Source organism: Xyrauchen texanus, chromosome 20 (assembly GCF_025860055.1).
Source record: "Xyrauchen texanus isolate HMW12.3.18 chromosome 20, RBS_HiC_50CHRs, whole genome shotgun sequence".
NCBI lineage: Eukaryota > Metazoa > Chordata > Actinopteri > Cypriniformes > Catostomidae > Xyrauchen > Xyrauchen texanus.
In genome coordinates, this window is record NC_068295.1 from 29,123,903 (window position 1) to 29,142,403 (window position 18,501).

The 18,501-nt window shown below is 43.7% G+C and overlaps 1 protein-coding gene across 2 annotated transcripts in view; it reads left to right on the forward strand.

The window, feature by feature from the left end:
- The window catches only part of LOC127660890 (dynein axonemal assembly factor 9-like), a 30,160-nt gene extending 27,001 nt beyond the window's left edge, over nt 1-3,159 (forward strand). For both annotated transcript variants that reach the window (XM_052151356.1, XM_052151357.1), the window contains 4 exons: nt 1,407-1,582; nt 2,137-2,202; nt 2,311-2,404; nt 2,948-3,159. In XM_052151356.1, the coding sequence (XP_052007316.1) occupies nt 1,407-1,582; nt 2,137-2,202; nt 2,311-2,404; nt 2,948-3,054 (443 nt within the window). In that variant the 3' untranslated portion in view covers nt 3,055-3,159. The remainder of the gene's footprint in view (nt 1-1,406; nt 1,583-2,136; nt 2,203-2,310; nt 2,405-2,947) is intronic.
- The last annotated feature ends 15,342 nt before the right edge of the window (nt 3,160-18,501 follow it).

Sequence of the window (18,501 nt, forward strand, 5' to 3'; positions counted from 1 at the left end):
TATCAATACCCTAATGGAATATGAATATGTTTATTTATAATCAACACCTTTTTTACTGATACATGCAATGTTGCCTTAGAATTTGACAGCATTATTAAGTTACCAATATTTTGGAATAGCCTTTGCGTCTGAAGCACACTTATGATGAATTAAAATGCTGCACTAGGTTTTGGAACAGAGAGATACAGTGACTTAAATAACCTTTAATTGTCCATGTATATGTGTGCTGTTTGATTCCAGGATGTCTCTTGCTCTGATTTTGTCTGTGTAGTAAATGTATGATTTTCCTATGAAAAGTAGTAGGCAGGGTGCCTGTGGGGTAACGCCACATGGTAGGTCTCTCAACTCTGAATCCTCAAAGTGATGTGGCCTGCACACATCTCTTCTTCTCACTCATTTTTTCTCAGTCGTTTCCTTCTGTGGTCACCTTTTTTGGAGGGTTTTTTTTTTTCACTGTCCTCTGTTTACTTTGAAACTGTGGTTTAGTTGCATGGTGAGAGTGGGCAGATTGAGAGAATGGATAGCTATGAGTGATTTAATAGTGCCTGAGTTACAGCACGCTAGGAAGTGTAGTTCATGTAGGACCCATACAGTCCAAACACCATCTGTGATGCCTAGTTGTAACCATTAAACATTTGTGTTTTGCTATCAAGATCTTTTGATTTTTGCAGGGTTCCCACAGCTATGAAAAACCTGAAAATATCAGAGAATTGTAAAATGGTGTTCTCCAGCCCTGGAAATGTCAAGGAAATTTCTATAGTGAATATAGATTTTTCTAGTTGTGTTCTGTTTTAAAATGTTTCATCAGCTATGCATTGCTCTTGGGTGCGGTAAAGCTTTCTCTCAAAACATAGTGAGCTAAATGTTTTTAGTTTTTTTTATAAGCTTTCTCTCAAACCATAGTGAGCTAAATGTTTTTTCTTTTTTTTTATGAGTCAGTTCTTTTTAATTAATCAGTTTATAAATTGGTCTGAATGATTCATTAGCAAACTGATGTGATTTTGAATATTTAAAAATCTTTATTCAGTACTCACCAACAGCTAGTAAAATCATGGAAATTAATTGGTCAAAAAGTGTGGGAACCCTGTTTTTGGTACCTACATTTCGATTTGGTGTGTTATTTGTTTTTAGATTCCTGTAAGATGCATTTTTGTAGCATTTCTGTCAAATTCAGTGCATTCTGTTGAGTTCTTTTAAAGTTGGACTCCTTGCTTGTGTGTAGAGTGCTGATGAGTGTTTGACGGGATGGATGGCTGTTGGCACGCTGTGCTAGACATAGTTCCCTGTCTGATGACATGATTGATAAATGAGTGTTCAGCATGTTGGACTCTGTGATCTGTGTGTGTGTGTGCACGCACGTGTGTGTGTCTTACTCTTACTGCAAGTGGTGTCTCTTTTCACTGTAGACAATGACAGACTGATGGTGGTTAACTGTAACTCTATCAGTGGGAATGTGACCATTGCTCCTGATCAAGGGACTCAACATGGCTCACGGACAACAGAGAACTGTTACCTAATGTTTCATGGAGTGGGGCTCACTCAGGAGGCCCTGAAAGACTGGCTCCGGCATTCTGCCAAACAGGTAAATGCAGCATATAGATAGGCCCAGATGGAATCTCCACACTTCACATAATTTTGGGAGGAAACTTGTTGAATTCTGTGGAATGAATTTAAACATGGTAAAATTTGTTAAATAGAGCTGAGAGTTCAGCACTCATATTGATAGCTGAAAGCATTATCAATTTAGCTAAAATAGTTAAAGCTTTAAAGTGTGCCGTTTCTGCGCAACCAAATGAAATTGAAAAATTATTTTCAATCATCTTTCCAAAATACTCGCCAGATAGTTTGAACAGATATTCCTGCCCAAACCCAGGCAACTGGTTGAGTCAATGTTGCCATGTCAGGTGTTTGGGATGCTCAAAAAAAACAGAGCTATTGAAAGTGCCACAACCTCAGTGTTTTAGTGTAAATCAACTTATGAATGGTCTGCTTCTAGTTGTCACTGCATAATACACTAGGATTGGGGGGGGGGTTGTATGTGTGAACCTGCATGTGAGTTTTGCATATGTGAGTCTGCATATAGACCTACGCGATTTTTGTGAAATTATGTGTTAATGACTGCGTTATGTTTAACAGAAAGTGCCAAAGAAGTTAAAGAAGAACCAGAGAATGCTGACCCCTCAGGAGATCAAATACATTCATGTGAGTGTATATAAACAGATGTATGCTCACATGGTCTACTCATCACTTTGGCATTCAACCAGATACTACTTTTTTTAGCTTAAATACTTTCTTTTTTTGTGTCTGTAGGTGAAAAGGCACCTGGATCCTCTCCCTCCTGGTTACTTCTACAACGGTCATCACTTTGTCAGTTTCTATGGAGAGAAACAGCATTTCCATCCTCGTATCTTTCAATTCCAATATAACTTGTTAAACACAATGTTGAACAGACAGTTGTGGAAAATTCTGGGTTACTATCAACCTAATGTCTGTTTACTGCATCTGTAGCACGTTGTTGAGTAAAATGGCTTTAATTTGTACTTGTAATTGTGTTTTAACAATCAGGAATGCTTTACAGTAAACGTACTTTGAATGGAAGCAGTCAAGTCACTCACACAAACAGAAAACACCATAACTGTAACACACATGATACTAAAAAAATGCAATACAAATTAACTAAACAACATAAAGTGTAACATAAAACACCCAAATGTACATACTGTAACTTGTATAAAGAAACAACCATTTCCATAAAATATAATGATATGTAGAAACATAATATACATTTTCACTGTTTTTAATTCAAAACCAAAAAATTATCTGTGGTAAACAACATCATTGAGAAAATATATATTTTTTTTAATATTGATGTGTATGTGATTGTGTGTTGTCTAATCTGTGTATTGTCTACCGCATGTGTTAATTCCTTACATGTGTGTGCCTTCAGTGATGGACCAGTTCATAGAGGAATATGTGCAGCAGGCCAATAATGAGATTGAGTGCTTCAACAAAGAGGTGGACCTTCAGCCACATGCTGACCTCTTTGACCCTTAATTCCCTCATCTGACAAATTCTCTTGCTGGGGGGAGAGAAGGGGGGTCACTACAATCACTTATGTCCACTTTCCAATTACCTACGCAAAACTATACATTTTCAGATCCGGGGATTCCCAATATGCCTTGACTGTAAATAGTACCAGTGAGAAAACTGAAATGTTATTCTGTAGCAAAAAACTGTAATGCAAGGCCTGTGCAAAGCTAAGAAAATGTAATCTAATGTCTCATCACAGATGGATCAGACATTCCACTAAAGATCAAATTAGTTTTCTGTTTTTATGACGAGGTCAGTGATCAAGGCCACACATTCCTTAGATACAATGGATCCCCCAGATTGGCAGTGTACATAATGGTGAAACTCCATTGTGATGAGTCCTCCCGGCAATGTTGCATATTGCCTTAAAATTAGTCTTGGTTGTCCCACTGTAATTCCAGTGCCTAGCAGACATATTGAGCTGAATTTTAATGAAGTTTGTCAGTGAGGCTGAATGTGATTAAACAGGCAGAGGGCTCATTTCCAGCCACGTGCATCTGGATAGGCAGGTGTACTGCACCTGCCCTCAGCTTCTTTAAATCTATCCACTCCCACTGGGAAGATCAAGGCTGAGGATCTCTCGTCTGCTGCAGATCTTACGTACACACTGTAGTTCTTTTTCCAGCCATTCTGAAATGATCAACTAACACTGCAATACTTAAAGCACACTACCCATTTTGGGAGAGAGGGGCAAGGGTATGGGTTTATCAGGGTATAATTCAAGAGTGTTGATGGAGGGTTATTAGGGGTACTAATTTGTTCTTAATCAGATAGAGTATTTGATGTTGGGTTGGTGTTTAGCACCAGAGATTGGTTTGGTGGGTTTGTGTTAAGCCAGTTGTTTGCCGAGTCGTCATTAAGGCATGGCTGTACTGAATCCTGTACTGGCACTTCTACAGAAGTAGAGTTTGTGTGTGTTTATCTCACCTCCATATAAGCTGATCTGTACCGTACTAGATCCGTACTGTTCAGTATTATAGTCATATTTTAGCTCTGTGCTGGGGTGTATGTCTTTCTATGCATGTTTACTAACTAATCATACACAGCAGGGGGGCAGCAGTGTCTGCACACACATATTTGACCTTTTGTCTTTTAAGACAAGCCTTAAAGAAGCTCAAAGATAAAAATGTTGCTTTTTAAACTATTATTATGCTACTAAAGTGTACTGAAGGTCATGAGGGATGCTTTTCCAAAGAACTTGGACACTGCTGGTCTCCTCTGTGCTGCAATATACAAGTGAATTTCTATACTAGTGTTAAAACACTACATGGTTTAGCAGTTCTCTCTCACCAAGCCATATTCACAAGTTTGTCTGAGATTTATGAGCTACATAGTGCTAATGTCACTATGGACACTTTTTTTTATTATTGTTTTACTTTTGCTGTGAAGATTTACAATATAGTAAACCTGTCTTTTTCTCTGACACTTCTGTATCTTATCAGTATGCAAGTACAGTTTTACTCAAGAATGCCCTGATATGAACAAACCGAAAGGATGTTGCTGAGAATGTAGATCTACTTAAACAAATAAGCAATGATAACTGCTCACTAACAGGTGATATTATTGAGTGCAGTTAGAGATTATATGGAAGTAGTCATTTTTCTCTAGCTTTCAGACTAAACGTGCTAAACAAAAACTTGATGCCGGGGCATTAAATTGAATAGAATGCAGGTGACTGTGTTTTTAAACATTGAAAACACTCAGACTCAAAACACATTTGGATTTAATTTTGTTTTCAGAGTTGGATTCTACACAGCAGCTGTCCTTAAAGGGTACAGGGCTACGTAACATTTACATAATATGTAGTTCAAAGTAGCAGCCATTTTTAGCACATACTATCTGCATGTGTTAAGATGTCTTGTCGAGTTCTATTTATGCTCACAGAAATGCCTTTCACCAAACTGGAACAACAAAGAAAGAAATCGCAAGAGTTAAATCTATTTTTCATATTGGAAAAAAACAATTTATCTTAAGAGAAGTGCAAATTTTATTTTTCTGATGCTATGACATCAATTCAATTTGAGACAGATGATAGTAATCCTGGGTGATGCTCTCCTGAGAGAGAGAGATTTTGGCTGCCGCTGCAGTCGTGGCTGAGAGCAGGGGCATCCCTACACAGAGCTAAGCGCCAGTGTTGGTGAAAGGTTATGAAGAGTTGTTAGTCTATGTAAGTGTAATGGACCAGTGGGATCTGCTGAGTAACTGAAAGGCACTGGAGGGCAACAGTAAAATTCAAAGACAAAGAAATAAATTCTTGTCTCAGACTTGGGTTGGTGGATTTAGAGGGTATGTTTGGGTGTTTGTTTATGAAGCTTTTTCTTCATAGTTGAATAGATGAACTCCATGAATCAGGCTGTTGATCCTTATTGTATAGGACTCTAGTGAGGCCCTCCAGAGGCAGTTCCTGGTATTACATGCTAAAACCCCCTCTGGTCCACACAGCTGTAACTGGAGCTGAAGTTAGAGGAATAAAACAGAGTTTGGTGGAAAGAATTCGACATTTATATGTCAAGAATCATAATAAATTAGAAGCTGCAAAGCTATTCAGATTAGAAGAATATGTTGTTGTTGTTGTTGAACAAAAACCAGCCTGTGCTCAAAAAGGTACAATTTTGAAATTGAGCACTTTGTTGAGACTGAAAACAGAATTCAGAGTCTCTTCCTTTATTTGGTGGCATGCTATTATTATTACATAAATGTCCTGATTTTCTGTGGTCATTGAAGTCTTGTTCCTGACCAAACCATTTTATCTTGTCCATTCTCCAGCCCCTAAAGCCTGCGGATCAGTCAATTTTTTTAACAACCATTTAGAGGCTGATTGTTCAGACAGTATGTGTCTTGTATTCTCAGGTAATTAGTAGAGTTGGCAACACCAGCATAGAACTTTTATTTCTAATGTCCATCACAACTGACCTAGATCGTGCATTGTGTTGTGGTTGTGACATGCAGTGTTTCTGGGGACTGCAGTAATATTAGGACAAGCTAAAGGGCTAAATGATTTAAAATGCAGCTGTCTGGCTGGGGACAATCCTGAAAATTCCTTGTAAAGCCTGAAAATTGAAATAGCTAAAAATATAGATGTTATTAGATATTTTTATTTGCACAAAGCTAAACATGTACACGAAAGTTCATGTATTGGCATTATGGCGAGCCATTGGACCTTATTTATTTTTATGTGGAATTCAAATGATAGATTCCTAAGACTTTACCTCAAAATCAGAATATCCAGTGCTAGGAATTCATGATGTCTTTGCTATCTTTATAACTGAAAAATACTTCAAATGGTTCTACTTGAAAAGTGCCAAAAGTTTTGAAATAACTTTTTTTTTTAAGGGATTCAACAAACATTTGTGAAATTCTAAATTTGAGCGTTGTTTGCACGGATCTACTGTAACTCCTGTTTTCTCCTGTGACTGATGCTTTTTTCTAATATATATGTTGTATTTATGACTAAACACATTAAAATATTTATAAGCTACCAACTACCATTGATGTTTTTGTAGTCTGTCCAGTAATTCACAGTGTTCTATGAACCATATTCAGAGCAGCACCATACTTAATTTTTGATGAGATTGAAAGCAAGAATGCGAGGGATAGAAGTATAGCCTCTTCAATGGGTTGTACTCCTGTTTATATTGGTATTCATCATTCAGTTGATGAAACATTGAAAAAAATCTTTCTTGCCATTCATTAGACTGAAAATGAATGGCAATGAATGACGTCTATCCATCACAGCCTCCTTTTCATTCATGTCAAAAGTTAAATATGGCAATACTCAGAATAAGGTAATTTTGGTGAAATATGATGCCAACACAGCTCTTAATACATAAACTGCATGGTAGTGAAGTGTGTTGGTGTACAAAATGTAAGTTTATCAACTCAGCAGTGGCCTTCTCACCTGGTGATAACATCTTTTAGGATGCCAAGCCCAGTTTTAACACTAATCTTATGGGCCTGCAACAACAGAAGCTATTTATAACTTTGTTACTCACGTAACCCTGGTTCTCTTATAACAGGAGTGAGGTATCTCACCATGGGAATTGCCTTGGCCGTGACAAATCCCAGAAGCACCAATAGCACCATGTCTGTCAGTTTACAGACCAATCACAGCAGTGGTAAGGGAGTCCCAACTCCCTCATGTAAGCGACTGCCATAGGTCCCTTCACTCTTCGCATATTTTTGCTCCATGCAACTGCAAGGAGGGAAGTGTTCTGAGATACCTCACTCCTGTATCAGAGAACCTGGGTTATGTGAGTAACATAAAGTTCTCTTTCTAACATTCGTTCAGTATCCCACTATGGGATATAGCCAATTCCCATATTGCATATATGCGTTTTGAAGCAGAGCTGTCAACTGACACATAGTGTCCAACATACCAGAAACCCAATAAAAAAATTTTAAAGAATAGATGGTGCGATGTCCAACTTGTTGCCACACAAATGTCTTCCTGGACTGAAACACTCATAAACAGCACCCCACGAGGTAGCCATGCTTCTGGTAGAATGGACTTTCAAGCTCTCCGGAGGTCGCAAGCTCAGTGTATTATAACTTAATTTTCTCCACAATGAGACAAGCGTTGTCATGATATGGGTCTGCCCTTACGAGAATCAGTTAATGAAAATAAAAGCTGATTACTTGTACTTAATGCCTTTGAGTATGAACTGAATAGATACAGTGAAGCTGTTCTCCAACGAGGCGGTAGGTGAAAAGTCAGCAACTGTGTTAAAAGTGCTTCAGGACAACGGACAGATCCCGTATGTGTTGATGCCCTAATGTTCTAAATTCTCAAGTTTAGCCTTTCACTGGCCAGGCTCAAAGAGCTACTTGGGGCAGGGTGAAATATTACCCCATGCTTGTGACAGAAGGTCTCTGCGTAGTGGGATGTGCCAGGGCTGGACGCACAAGAGTTGTATTATCTCCATCCATCAAGCACATTTTCCCCGGCCAGTTCGGGGCGATCAGTATGAAAGCATTCTCTTACTCTTAGAGTTGGAACAATTAGACTAGTCAGGGAAATGTACAAAGTAGCGTGTTTGGCAATGGTTATTCTCGTAAGTAGAGGCTCCATGAGCAGAATTGGTAGTATCAAATAAGGGAGACTTCCAAAATGTGCAGTGTTGGGGGTACTCTAGGACCAGGGTTGGGAACGCATCCACACCCGTAGGTGCACAGTCTCTCATCAGAGAGTAAACAGGGCAAAGAGTGTTTTCGTGCAATGCAAATAGATCTACTGAAGCCTGCCCGAATCTCTACCACAGCTGACTCACCATCTGAGGGTAATGTCCTTGCTGTTTATTTATGCCACTGTTGTCATGTTATGCAATCTGACTAGAACATGGTGGCCTTGAAATAACATTACAAAGTGCTTCAATGCCAGAAACACTGTCAGTAACTCCAGAAAGTTTATGTACACATTTTGTAGTGACGGTGGCCAAACCCCATTCACTAATATGCTTTCGCACAGCACGCCCCAGTCTGTGAGTGGCACGTCTGTCTTCACCATTTTCCACAGAGAGACTGCCCCAAAGGGATTCCCAGAGAAGGAAAGCAGAGATTCTCCAATGATAGAGAGCTCGCATCCCCAAGGAGACCTTTTTGATCTAGTATCGACCATTTTTCTCCTTAAGTTGTTTGCACATACGATTTAATAGCAACAAAATCAACAACACCAATGGATGGTGCCAGGATCAGAGCAACGCTTTTGTTAGGGCTGTTCTACTCAAAGTCTTCAGGTTTGTCTTTACACTGGGCATGTGAGCCACATGGTGCTGCGTCCCTGTTAAAAGAGAGATGAGGTGCTCAGCCTATTTTAGCTATGCAGCACATGCTGAACTCATGTTGAAAACATGTTTAAATTGCAATATAAACCTGTTTTTCAACACAATCTTTTACTATAAAGGCTCACCCATTGAATAAAAAAAAAGACATCTTGATCGAAGTTACCCACGCTGTAACAGACACACAACACTTTCCTCATGCTTTTTATTCTGCTTTTAAATTCAATTTCTTGATGGTTAGGTTTATGTAACACAGTTAAAGGATGGGCAAGGAGGAGGCGAGAACCGGCTTGTCAATATAAATAATATTTAATGAAACTCAAAACCAAAACACACAAACATAAACACTCACATGACGGACATGCCCGTAATTCTCTCTCTCTCTCGAACCATCGTCACTGGCCGCCTTTATCCCTCGCGCGCCTCATCAGGCCGATTGGGGACCGGCGCACGATATTCCGACCCGGCCCCGCCCCCCTCCGCTCCACACTTTATAATAGATTTCAATAACCCACTCTTGATAAACATCTTATTATTTATGTCCATTATCCCAGGAAAAATTTTATGTAATAATCCAGAAATCACATTATTTTCTGTATAGTCACACATGAAAATGTCTATGTTACTGTTGTAACCTCCGTTCCCTGATGGAGGGAATGAGACATTGCGTCTAATGAAGCGACACTAAGGGACTTTCTTGAAGGCCAGGGACAGGCCGAAGGGGAGGACTGATACGCCTGGCTGTCGAACGCGAACCGTAGGAAGGGTCAGTGTTGAGGCAAGATAGAAACGTGGAAGTACGCGTCCTTCAGGTACAAACATGGTGACCGGGGGTCGGCGGGGACTGTCCAAAGGAGACATGGGTCCGCCAGTAGGGGGACCTTACCACGGAAAATACACACAGGGGGATTAATCCACGAGGGGTCCACGTCCGGGTTGCCGGGACTGCCGGAACGTGGCACCGGGTTGCCGCGCGAACGGCATTTGCGGGCCAGAGAATGTAGGTACGGCAAAGGAAAAAAGGTTTATAAATAACGATTCTCCTCCCAGCCCTCCACCAGGGGACAGAGTGGTCTGTTTACCAGCTCTGGAGCAAACATCTCATTCCCTGGGTCGCCCGTCTCAGGAGCGCTTGGGAGCCTTCCGGGTCCTCGAAAACGTGAGAGAGACGGAGGGGCGTGCGCTTCCTGCGGGGCGCTCGACGCTGGTGCTGCGAGCTGGGCCTGAGAGCTGGGCCCAAATTGAGGCAGAGCTGCCTGGCGTTTGGAAGCTGCAGGGGGACACCCTCTGCGAGCAGACGGAGCACGGCCCACGCTGGAACGGCGGCGGGGCATGATGTGGGAAATGGCATCCGTCTGTTTCTTCACTGCCGAAAACTGCTGGGCCAAATCATCGACGAAGTCGCTGAATAGGCCGAGAAAGTCTTTGTCTACCTCATGCATCTCACCCAGATTCAGCCACAGATGATGTTCCTGGACCACGAGGGTGGCCATCGCAAGTGCCTTGGCCTGGTGAACTTGCAGGAGGGCCATGGCATGCAGGGTGGAGGCGGCCTGTCCGGTGGCGCTGTAGGCTTTGGCAGTCAGAGACGACATCATCCTACAGGCCTTGGAGGGGAGCACCAGGTGATCCGTTGAGGATAGTGAGAGCGGATGAGCAAGGACGTCAGTTGCGGGCAGTGAAAGGTGCCCTCCACGACTTCGTCAGCTCATCATGCACATCCGGGAAGAAAGGGACCGGGGGTTTGGGGGTGTAGCTGTGAGCGGCATCCGGACCCGAGGAACCAATCGTCTAGCCGTGAGGGCTGTGGATTTCCACAGTCCAACACCTTGCTCACAGTGGCCTGGGCAAGCATGTCGGCCATCTGGGCATCAGCCTCAGACTGGGTGTGCCGACCCGAAGGAAGGAAAGCCACGACCACAATGTTGCCATGGTTATGTTCTCGCAGTGAGAACAAGAACCATCCACATATGGCGCCTCAGTGTGATCGTGGCCCAGACATACGAGGTAGTGTCTATGACCGTCAGGAGTGGAGAGATATCGACCGCATCCAGGAACTACACAGGGGCGGAAGGGCATCTTTAAAAAGGCGCATCCTGAAAAGGACATTCATCGCCTGCTGGGTGTGATCTTTTAGATAAAATTAACTCTTTTAGAAAAATATTCTATTTTAGAAGCACTGTCGAAGTGCCCAGGGGCAAAGCTGCACTGGCGTGCAGAGAACGAGAAAGCCGCTGATACGTGCCATAGATCCAACAGCAATCGCTCTACAGAGGTGAGTGGAACATAAGTGATCTCAGCTTGTTTGATCGCACAACCGCTCCGCTCCGAAGAAAAAATCTGAATGAACAGTCAAGTCAAGTCAAGTCAATTTTATTTTTAATAGCGCCTTTCACAACACACATCATTTCAAAGCAGCTTTACAGAAGATCAGGCATTAACAGACGATAAAACTGTAATGTCTATAATGTTGATGAATCATCATTGTGTAATTAGACAAAATACGATTGTTAATCGTGTTTAAAAATAAGTAATTAAATAATAATTGTATTAATAATTCCAGTGAGCAAGCTGAAGGCAACTGTGGCAAGGAACACAAAACTCCATAAGATGTTTATTAATGAACAGATGCACGATTCCCATGTCCGGGGGAGGGACATGCAAATTCTGTTTGCCAAATTCTCATTGGCCTTTTCTCAAGTTCAGAGGTAACCGAGGCTTTCAAGAAAGTCCACTAGTGTCGCTTCATTCGACACAATGTCGAATTGTTTTATTTCTGTTAAAGGAATCGGGATCGCAATCGTCTGAGTAGCAAACTAGCATCAACAAGTTGCAGACTCTTTGCATTTCTTTGCGCATCAGACGTGTTTGACCAATCACAAGTTGCAGCACATCCTACCGTCTCTTTTTTCCAAAAAATACCTACCCCAGAGTAGGAGCTAAAAAAGTATTTCTAAACTTCTTAGAGGAACCTTAGTTCCTCATTTGTGAAAATTACAAAAAGTAGTAGTTTCAGGACTTCCGGCCATGTCGAGTACCTAAACAGACATGCATCTTGTGAGCGCCAACAATTTCCATTTTATTTTTACTTCGAATATAGCCATGAAACCACAAGACTCACTAGTAAACTCTTACATGATTAAGACCAGAAATGCCCACAACAAACAAGTGGCATGCAGAAACTCAGAAAGTAGCTTGAACCAGCTAGTCAGTGCATTGAGGAAAGATTTCTCATCACAATTTCGAGATGTTATCTTGTCGAATTAAGAAATAAAAGAGGCAATTGATTCAATCTCCGAAACACTAAGCACAGCCAAGTCCCGCATCAATACAGCCAAAGATCAAATCTCAATGCTAAACAGTAAGACATCGGAAATGCAAAAGAAACTAACTGGCCTTACCAAGTTAGTGGAAGATATTGAAAATCTCCAGCACAGATTAAACTGAGACTGCTGGTTTTGCCAGAAAATACTAAAAATGGAGACACAGTATTATTTCTTCAAAAGTGACTGCCTGAAGACCTTGGCCAAGAATATTTTCCAGACCCCATTGTCATTGATCAATCTTGTAGTCTTCCCCACGGTCATCCACAATGGCAGAACCAGTGTTCATCCCCACCGATACTTATTGTGAGATTTCTTAGACATCAGGATAGAGATTGGGTTGTGAAAGCAGCACGGCAAAGGACAAGTTACTGTCCCCGCTACTAGATATGTTTGAAGAATCCGTTGAAACTGGTCAACTACCTCCCTCACTGTGGGATGCTCTCATTATTCTGCTTTTAAAACCAGGGAAGCATCTACAAAGTGTGAATTATTCAGGCTGGTTTCCTTCATTCAGATGAAACAATTATTTACAAGAATGCCTGAAAAATATCTACCCTCTCTAGTTGCCTCTGATCAAACAGGCTTTGTGAAAGGATGCCAAGGTTTTCACAATATTCGTAGAGTCATGAATATCATTCATTTAAAAAAGTATTTACCTGATGCTGCAGTTATTTTCTCAATGCATAAAAATCTTTGATAGAATTGTTATCATTTTGAAGTCTTACAACGTTTCGGGTTTGGTAGCTATTTTTGTAATTGGATCAAAATATTATACAGAAATCCCATGGCTATGGTATTACTTAATATTTAGATCTCTCAACCTTTCAATCTCTCAAGAGGCACAAGACAAGTCTGCCCCTTGTCACTGTTACTGTTTGTTTTAGCTAGAGCATTTACAGACAGTGAAAGTAGCAGGCATTACTATCATTGACTTTGAGAATAAAATTTTATTTCATACTTTTTCTCTCCAAATTAAAAATCCCATTCCTAAATTAATGGACCTAATAAGAGCATACAGTACTTTTTCAGGCTATAAAATTAATGAGTCCAAATCTTTTACCCTCTTCCTTGAGCAGTCTGAAATGTTAAATCCACCTAGCATCATTAGGTTAAAAAAAGATTACTTTACATATCTTGGTATTACATTTACACCAGATATAGAAAACTTAGTTTTGTCATTTTATTTGGAATAATAGATGCTCAAGGCTTCGTTTAACCCTGCTATTTCTGCCCTATAGATATCTCCAATGGTATTATTGGGCAGCACAGCTCTGGACAGCCTGTTTTTAGTTCTCATCTGAACTGCCTTTCCCTTGGCTGAGAATTGAGAACTTTAAAAAAATCTCTATTACCATTGAAGTTATATTTATATTCCACAAAACATGACAGTCTTAAAAAATCCACAACTGATCCTTTTGTAAGACACACTCTGGTATTGTGGCATGAGGTACAAAAGATTCTACATGACTCTCCTAAATTATCCCAGTTTTCTCCCATATGGGGAAACTGCTTCTTTGGTCCAGGTGCTTAAGATAGGGGCTTTAAGAGCTGGGCTGATAAAGGGGTTAGCAAAATAGCAGATTTATATAGTAATGAGAACTTTTTGTCTTTTGAATACCTAAAGCAAAATTTGTATATACAATCAAAGCATTTCTTTAAATATTTACAGATTAGGAGCTTTATATTTAAAACACAAAAATCCATCCTCCAACCTGAACTTATCACTCTTGAAAAAACTGCTTTAAAATATAATAATGTAGGAGATCTGATTTCCCAATTATATCAAATTATTGTTGCAGGATCTCAGGAGACTTCACACGATAAAATACAAGATTGGTGTGAAGATATGAGGAAATCACAGAGGAATGGAAGATATTTGTCTAAAATCTCATATGCAAACAATTTAGATTACTCCAATATAAGTGGATAATGAGGATGTACATCACACCATCTTTATTACATAATTTCAATACCAATATACCTAATTTGTGTATTAAATGTGGGATACAGGAAGGCTCTCTTTTTCACTGTCTATGGGCTTGCCCTATTGTAAAAGATTTCTGGAGGGAAGTACTTGATGTTTTGTCCATTGCCTTCAATGTTAGGCTACAAATGTGTTCTAAGCTGTATATTGTGTAAACACGAAATCGAAATCGATCCAATTCGCATCTCTGACAGAAATGCACAATACGGAGTTGAACCTGAGACCCATGTATATTATTTTCCCTGAGGGCACCAGACAGCTATTCATCTCATCTAATTTGAAACCCAGGCTCTCTCAGTGCAACTCTAGTGCTCTTGTATCTATCTTCACTTGTTGCCGTGACAGAGCAGATCATCCAGATCCAGAGCCGGGTATAACATATCTGAATTAGATATTTTTTTTCATTCCGTTTTCATGTTTATTTTCACATATTGCATGCACTCAGACTACTGACTGGATGCACAAAGAAGAGCTTTATTTTTGTCACACATGTTTTTTTGTGCAAACCATCCTCTTTCTAGGAAGTCTGTCTTCACCTTCGTAGACAGGCCAGACAGACCCAGCCAAAGAACCCATTTCCCAACCACAGCGAGACCCATGCTGCGGCTGTAGCTCTAGACTGCCCCTCTCAAAGTGCACAGGTTGATATCCACAATGGTATAGGTCTCTTCCCATAATGCTGCATCTGTCACCACTGCATCAATTTGCCTCCCCATCTCCTTCATCAGGTCAGCTTGATATGCTGTGAGTGCCATTAAGTGGGGGGTTGAGGTTGGACATTGCCAGATCCTACATATTGTGCACATCCAGCCTGTAGAAACCGTTGCACTCTATGTGAAAATGGCTTGTCCCAGAAGCGGCATATCTCTACCATGCACGCTGGGACAACTGGAATGAGTTGCTTACTGTCATACAAATTTCTCTCTGTACCCTGGCCTGTCAGCTGTGACGGCCAGTCAAATGAGAGCTTGTCCATTGCCATTCTGCAAATTTCAAGAAGATCCAGTTCTCCCTGAATAGGAGAGGGGGATTCATCTAATGCGCTGTCTGGTCAGGAAGGAGGATTAGCTGGGAGAAGACGACCGTCGTCATCCTCCACCTCGTTTTCCCCAGCCGAAGGGGCTGATTCAAAGAGGACACGCAGATCACAAGAAACTTGATCAATCAGATCGCCCCAGCTGCGGCATTCCTGAGGTGGGGGAAAGGCGATACCGCTCGAAGAGCTCGCAGTTGCCATTTTATAGACTCCAGGCACGTGCTGTGGGGGATTTGAGACTGGGCAAGCATCAAATATATTTAATACACATTACTAAATGCTGTACCCAAAACACATTATATGGGTGAGTTAAATGTCGCGGATATGTTATAGACGTAAATTGTTGCCTTAGAACCCACCAGTCAATGGAAACAATTGTCACAGTGGCAAACATCATGAACAAATAGTTCCCCTTCTGTCGCTCTCTCCACGTTGTGTCGGAGAAGCGACACTAGGGTCTCTCTTGAGCACCGATATTCACCTCTGACCTATTGAAAAGGGCCAATGAGAGTTGGCAGTCAGTATTTGCATACCCGCCCCACGATACGGGTATTTAAGCGGGGCAAATACGGAAGTTTAGTCAGAAAATTTCTTCGGAGCCGATGGTCTGTTTGCAGTCTGCGGCAAGAATACACACCCTGAACATTCCTGTATCTCTGACAATCTGCTTGCTGTTGGATCTGACGGCGCACAACAGAGGCTTTCTCTGTACTTTGCACGGCGTGCATTGTTGCCCCTGAGCGCTTCGACAGCGCAGACACACACACACACACTGTGTATTAAAAGAGTGATTTCCTGTAAAACAGCAAATTTCTCTAAAAGAGCAAACACAGCGGCGTTGAACTTTTAAGGACGCGTCTTTTTCAAGATGCCTTTCCGCCCCTGTGTCGTTCCTGGATGCGGTAGAAGTCTCTCCGCTTCAGACGGCCACAGGCGCTGTCTCGTGTGTTTGGGCCGCGATCACAGCGAGGCGGCGTTTGTGGATGGTTCATGTTCTCACTGCAAGAACATGACCATGACCACATTGCGGTCGCGGCTTGCTTTCAATAGAAAGCAAGCCACCCCAGCCGCACCCCGCATTGCTCCTTCTTCCCAAGGGATTGAGGACAATGCGGTTGGCGCTGGGGGCGATTTGGGGGCGGCCCCCCGCGAACCTCCCGTTCCCCGACACGCTCGCTGGTCCCCGTCCAAGCTCGCGGCGATAGCGGCTCGCCTCATGGCCTGGCCATCTATCTTCCCGAGTCCGAAGCAGATGAGCTCGCCGCTGCATCGGAGAGTGTGGTGTCTGATGCCGAGGACTCCCCTGGACTGCCGCCTTCGGGCCAGCAGGCCCAGGCTGAGGCCGACGCTCAGATATCCGACATGCTTTCCCGGGCCGCCGTGAGCATGGGGTTGGATTGGAACCCTCCGTTCTCCCCACAGCCTTCACAGTTGGATGATTGGTTCCTGGGGGCAGCGCGCTGTTCGCGGCCTCGCATACCCCCGGCCCCGTTTTTCCCGGAGGTGCATGATGAGCTGACGTCTACGTGGAGAGCCCCGCTCTCCGCTCGTCTAGGTGCAACCCGCTCCACTCTCTCCACCCTCGACGGCGGAGAGCGCCACGGATACGAGGCGATTCCCCAGGTCGATAGGGCAGTTGCGCACCATCTATGCCCCGGTAGCCCTACCTCCTGGCGTGGTCGCCCCGTACTCCCATCCAAGCCCTGTAGGACAACATCCTCGCTCAACGCGAGAGCCTACAGTGCGGCTCAGCTCGACCTCGCCCAGAGAGCGACGAAGGCCACAGCGCAGGCACTCGGACAGACAATGGCCACCCTAGTGGTCCAGGAACGGCATCTTTGGCTCAATCTGGTCGAGATGCGTGAGGCCGACAAGAACCGCTTCCTGGAGGCACCTGTCTCCCAGATTGGCCTTTTCAGCGACACCGTCGAGGACTTCGCCCAACAGTTCTCCGCGGTGAAGAAGCAGACGGAGGCCATCTCCCATATCATGCCCCACTGCAGACCTGCCGCTACGGGCCCTGCCCCGTCTGCCCGCCGAGGGCGTCCCCCTGCGAGGAAACCAGCTCCTGCTCCGCCTCAACCCGGGCCCAGCTCTCAGCCCCAGCGTCGAGCAACCCGCAGGCGGCGCACGCCCCCTGTCTCACGAACCACCCCCTGACGGGTGTGGCAAATGAGTGTGCTAAGATAAGCCAGTCGTCGAGGTAGTTGAGAATGCGGATGCCGGCTACTCGTAGTGGGGCAAGAGCCGGCATCCGCATTCTCAACTACCTCGACGACTGGCTTATCTTAGCACACTCTCGAGAGTTACTATGCACACACAGAGACCAGGTGCTCCGGCACCTCAGCTGCTTGGGGCTTCAGGTCAACTGGGAAAAGAGCAAGCTCACTCCGGTTCAGAGCATCTCATTTCTCGGGCTGGAGTTAGACTCAGTCTCAATGACAGCACGTCTCACGAGCGAGCGTGCTCAGTCAGTGCTGGATTGCCTCGCTTCCTTCAAGCCAGGTACAGTGGTCCCTCTAAAACTTTTCCAGAGGCTCCTGTGGCATATGGCATCCTCCGCGGCGGTCGCGCCGCTGGGGTTGATGCATATGAGACCACTCCAGCACTGGCTCCAGACTCGAGTCCCGAGAAAAGCATGGCACCACGGCACACATCGGGTAAGGATCACCCCCACCTGCCTCAAAACACTCCGACCCTGGACAGACCTCTGCTTTTTATGGGCAGGAGTGCCCCTGCAGCAGGTGTCCCGACGCATTCTGGTCACAACCGACGCCTCCCGGTCCGGGTGGGGTGCCGTGTGCAGCGGGCACGCAGCAGCAGGCCGTTGGAAAGGGGCCCCGCTGCGTTGGCACATCAACTGCCTGGAGTTGCTGACCATCCTTCTTTCTCTCAGGAAGTTCCTCCCATTAGTTCGGGACAAACACGTCCTCGTGAGATCGGACAGCACCACGGTGGTGGCGTACATAAATCGCCAAGGCGGCGTACGCTCCCGCCACATGTCACAACTCGCCCGCCGTCTCCTCCTATGGAGCCAGCAGGCCATGCTTTCCTCCGCCATGTCGCTGAACCGAGCCACTGTTGTGGCCGGACCATTTCCGGCTCCTCAGAAAAATCCTGACTAAACTTCCGTATTTGCCCCGCTTAAATACCCGTATCGCGGGGCGGGTATGCAAATACTGACTGCCAACTCTCATTGGCCCTTTTCAATAGGTCAGAGGTGAATATCGGCACTCAAGAGAGACCCCTAGTGTCGCTTCTCCGACACAACGTGTCGTTCCCTCCCTC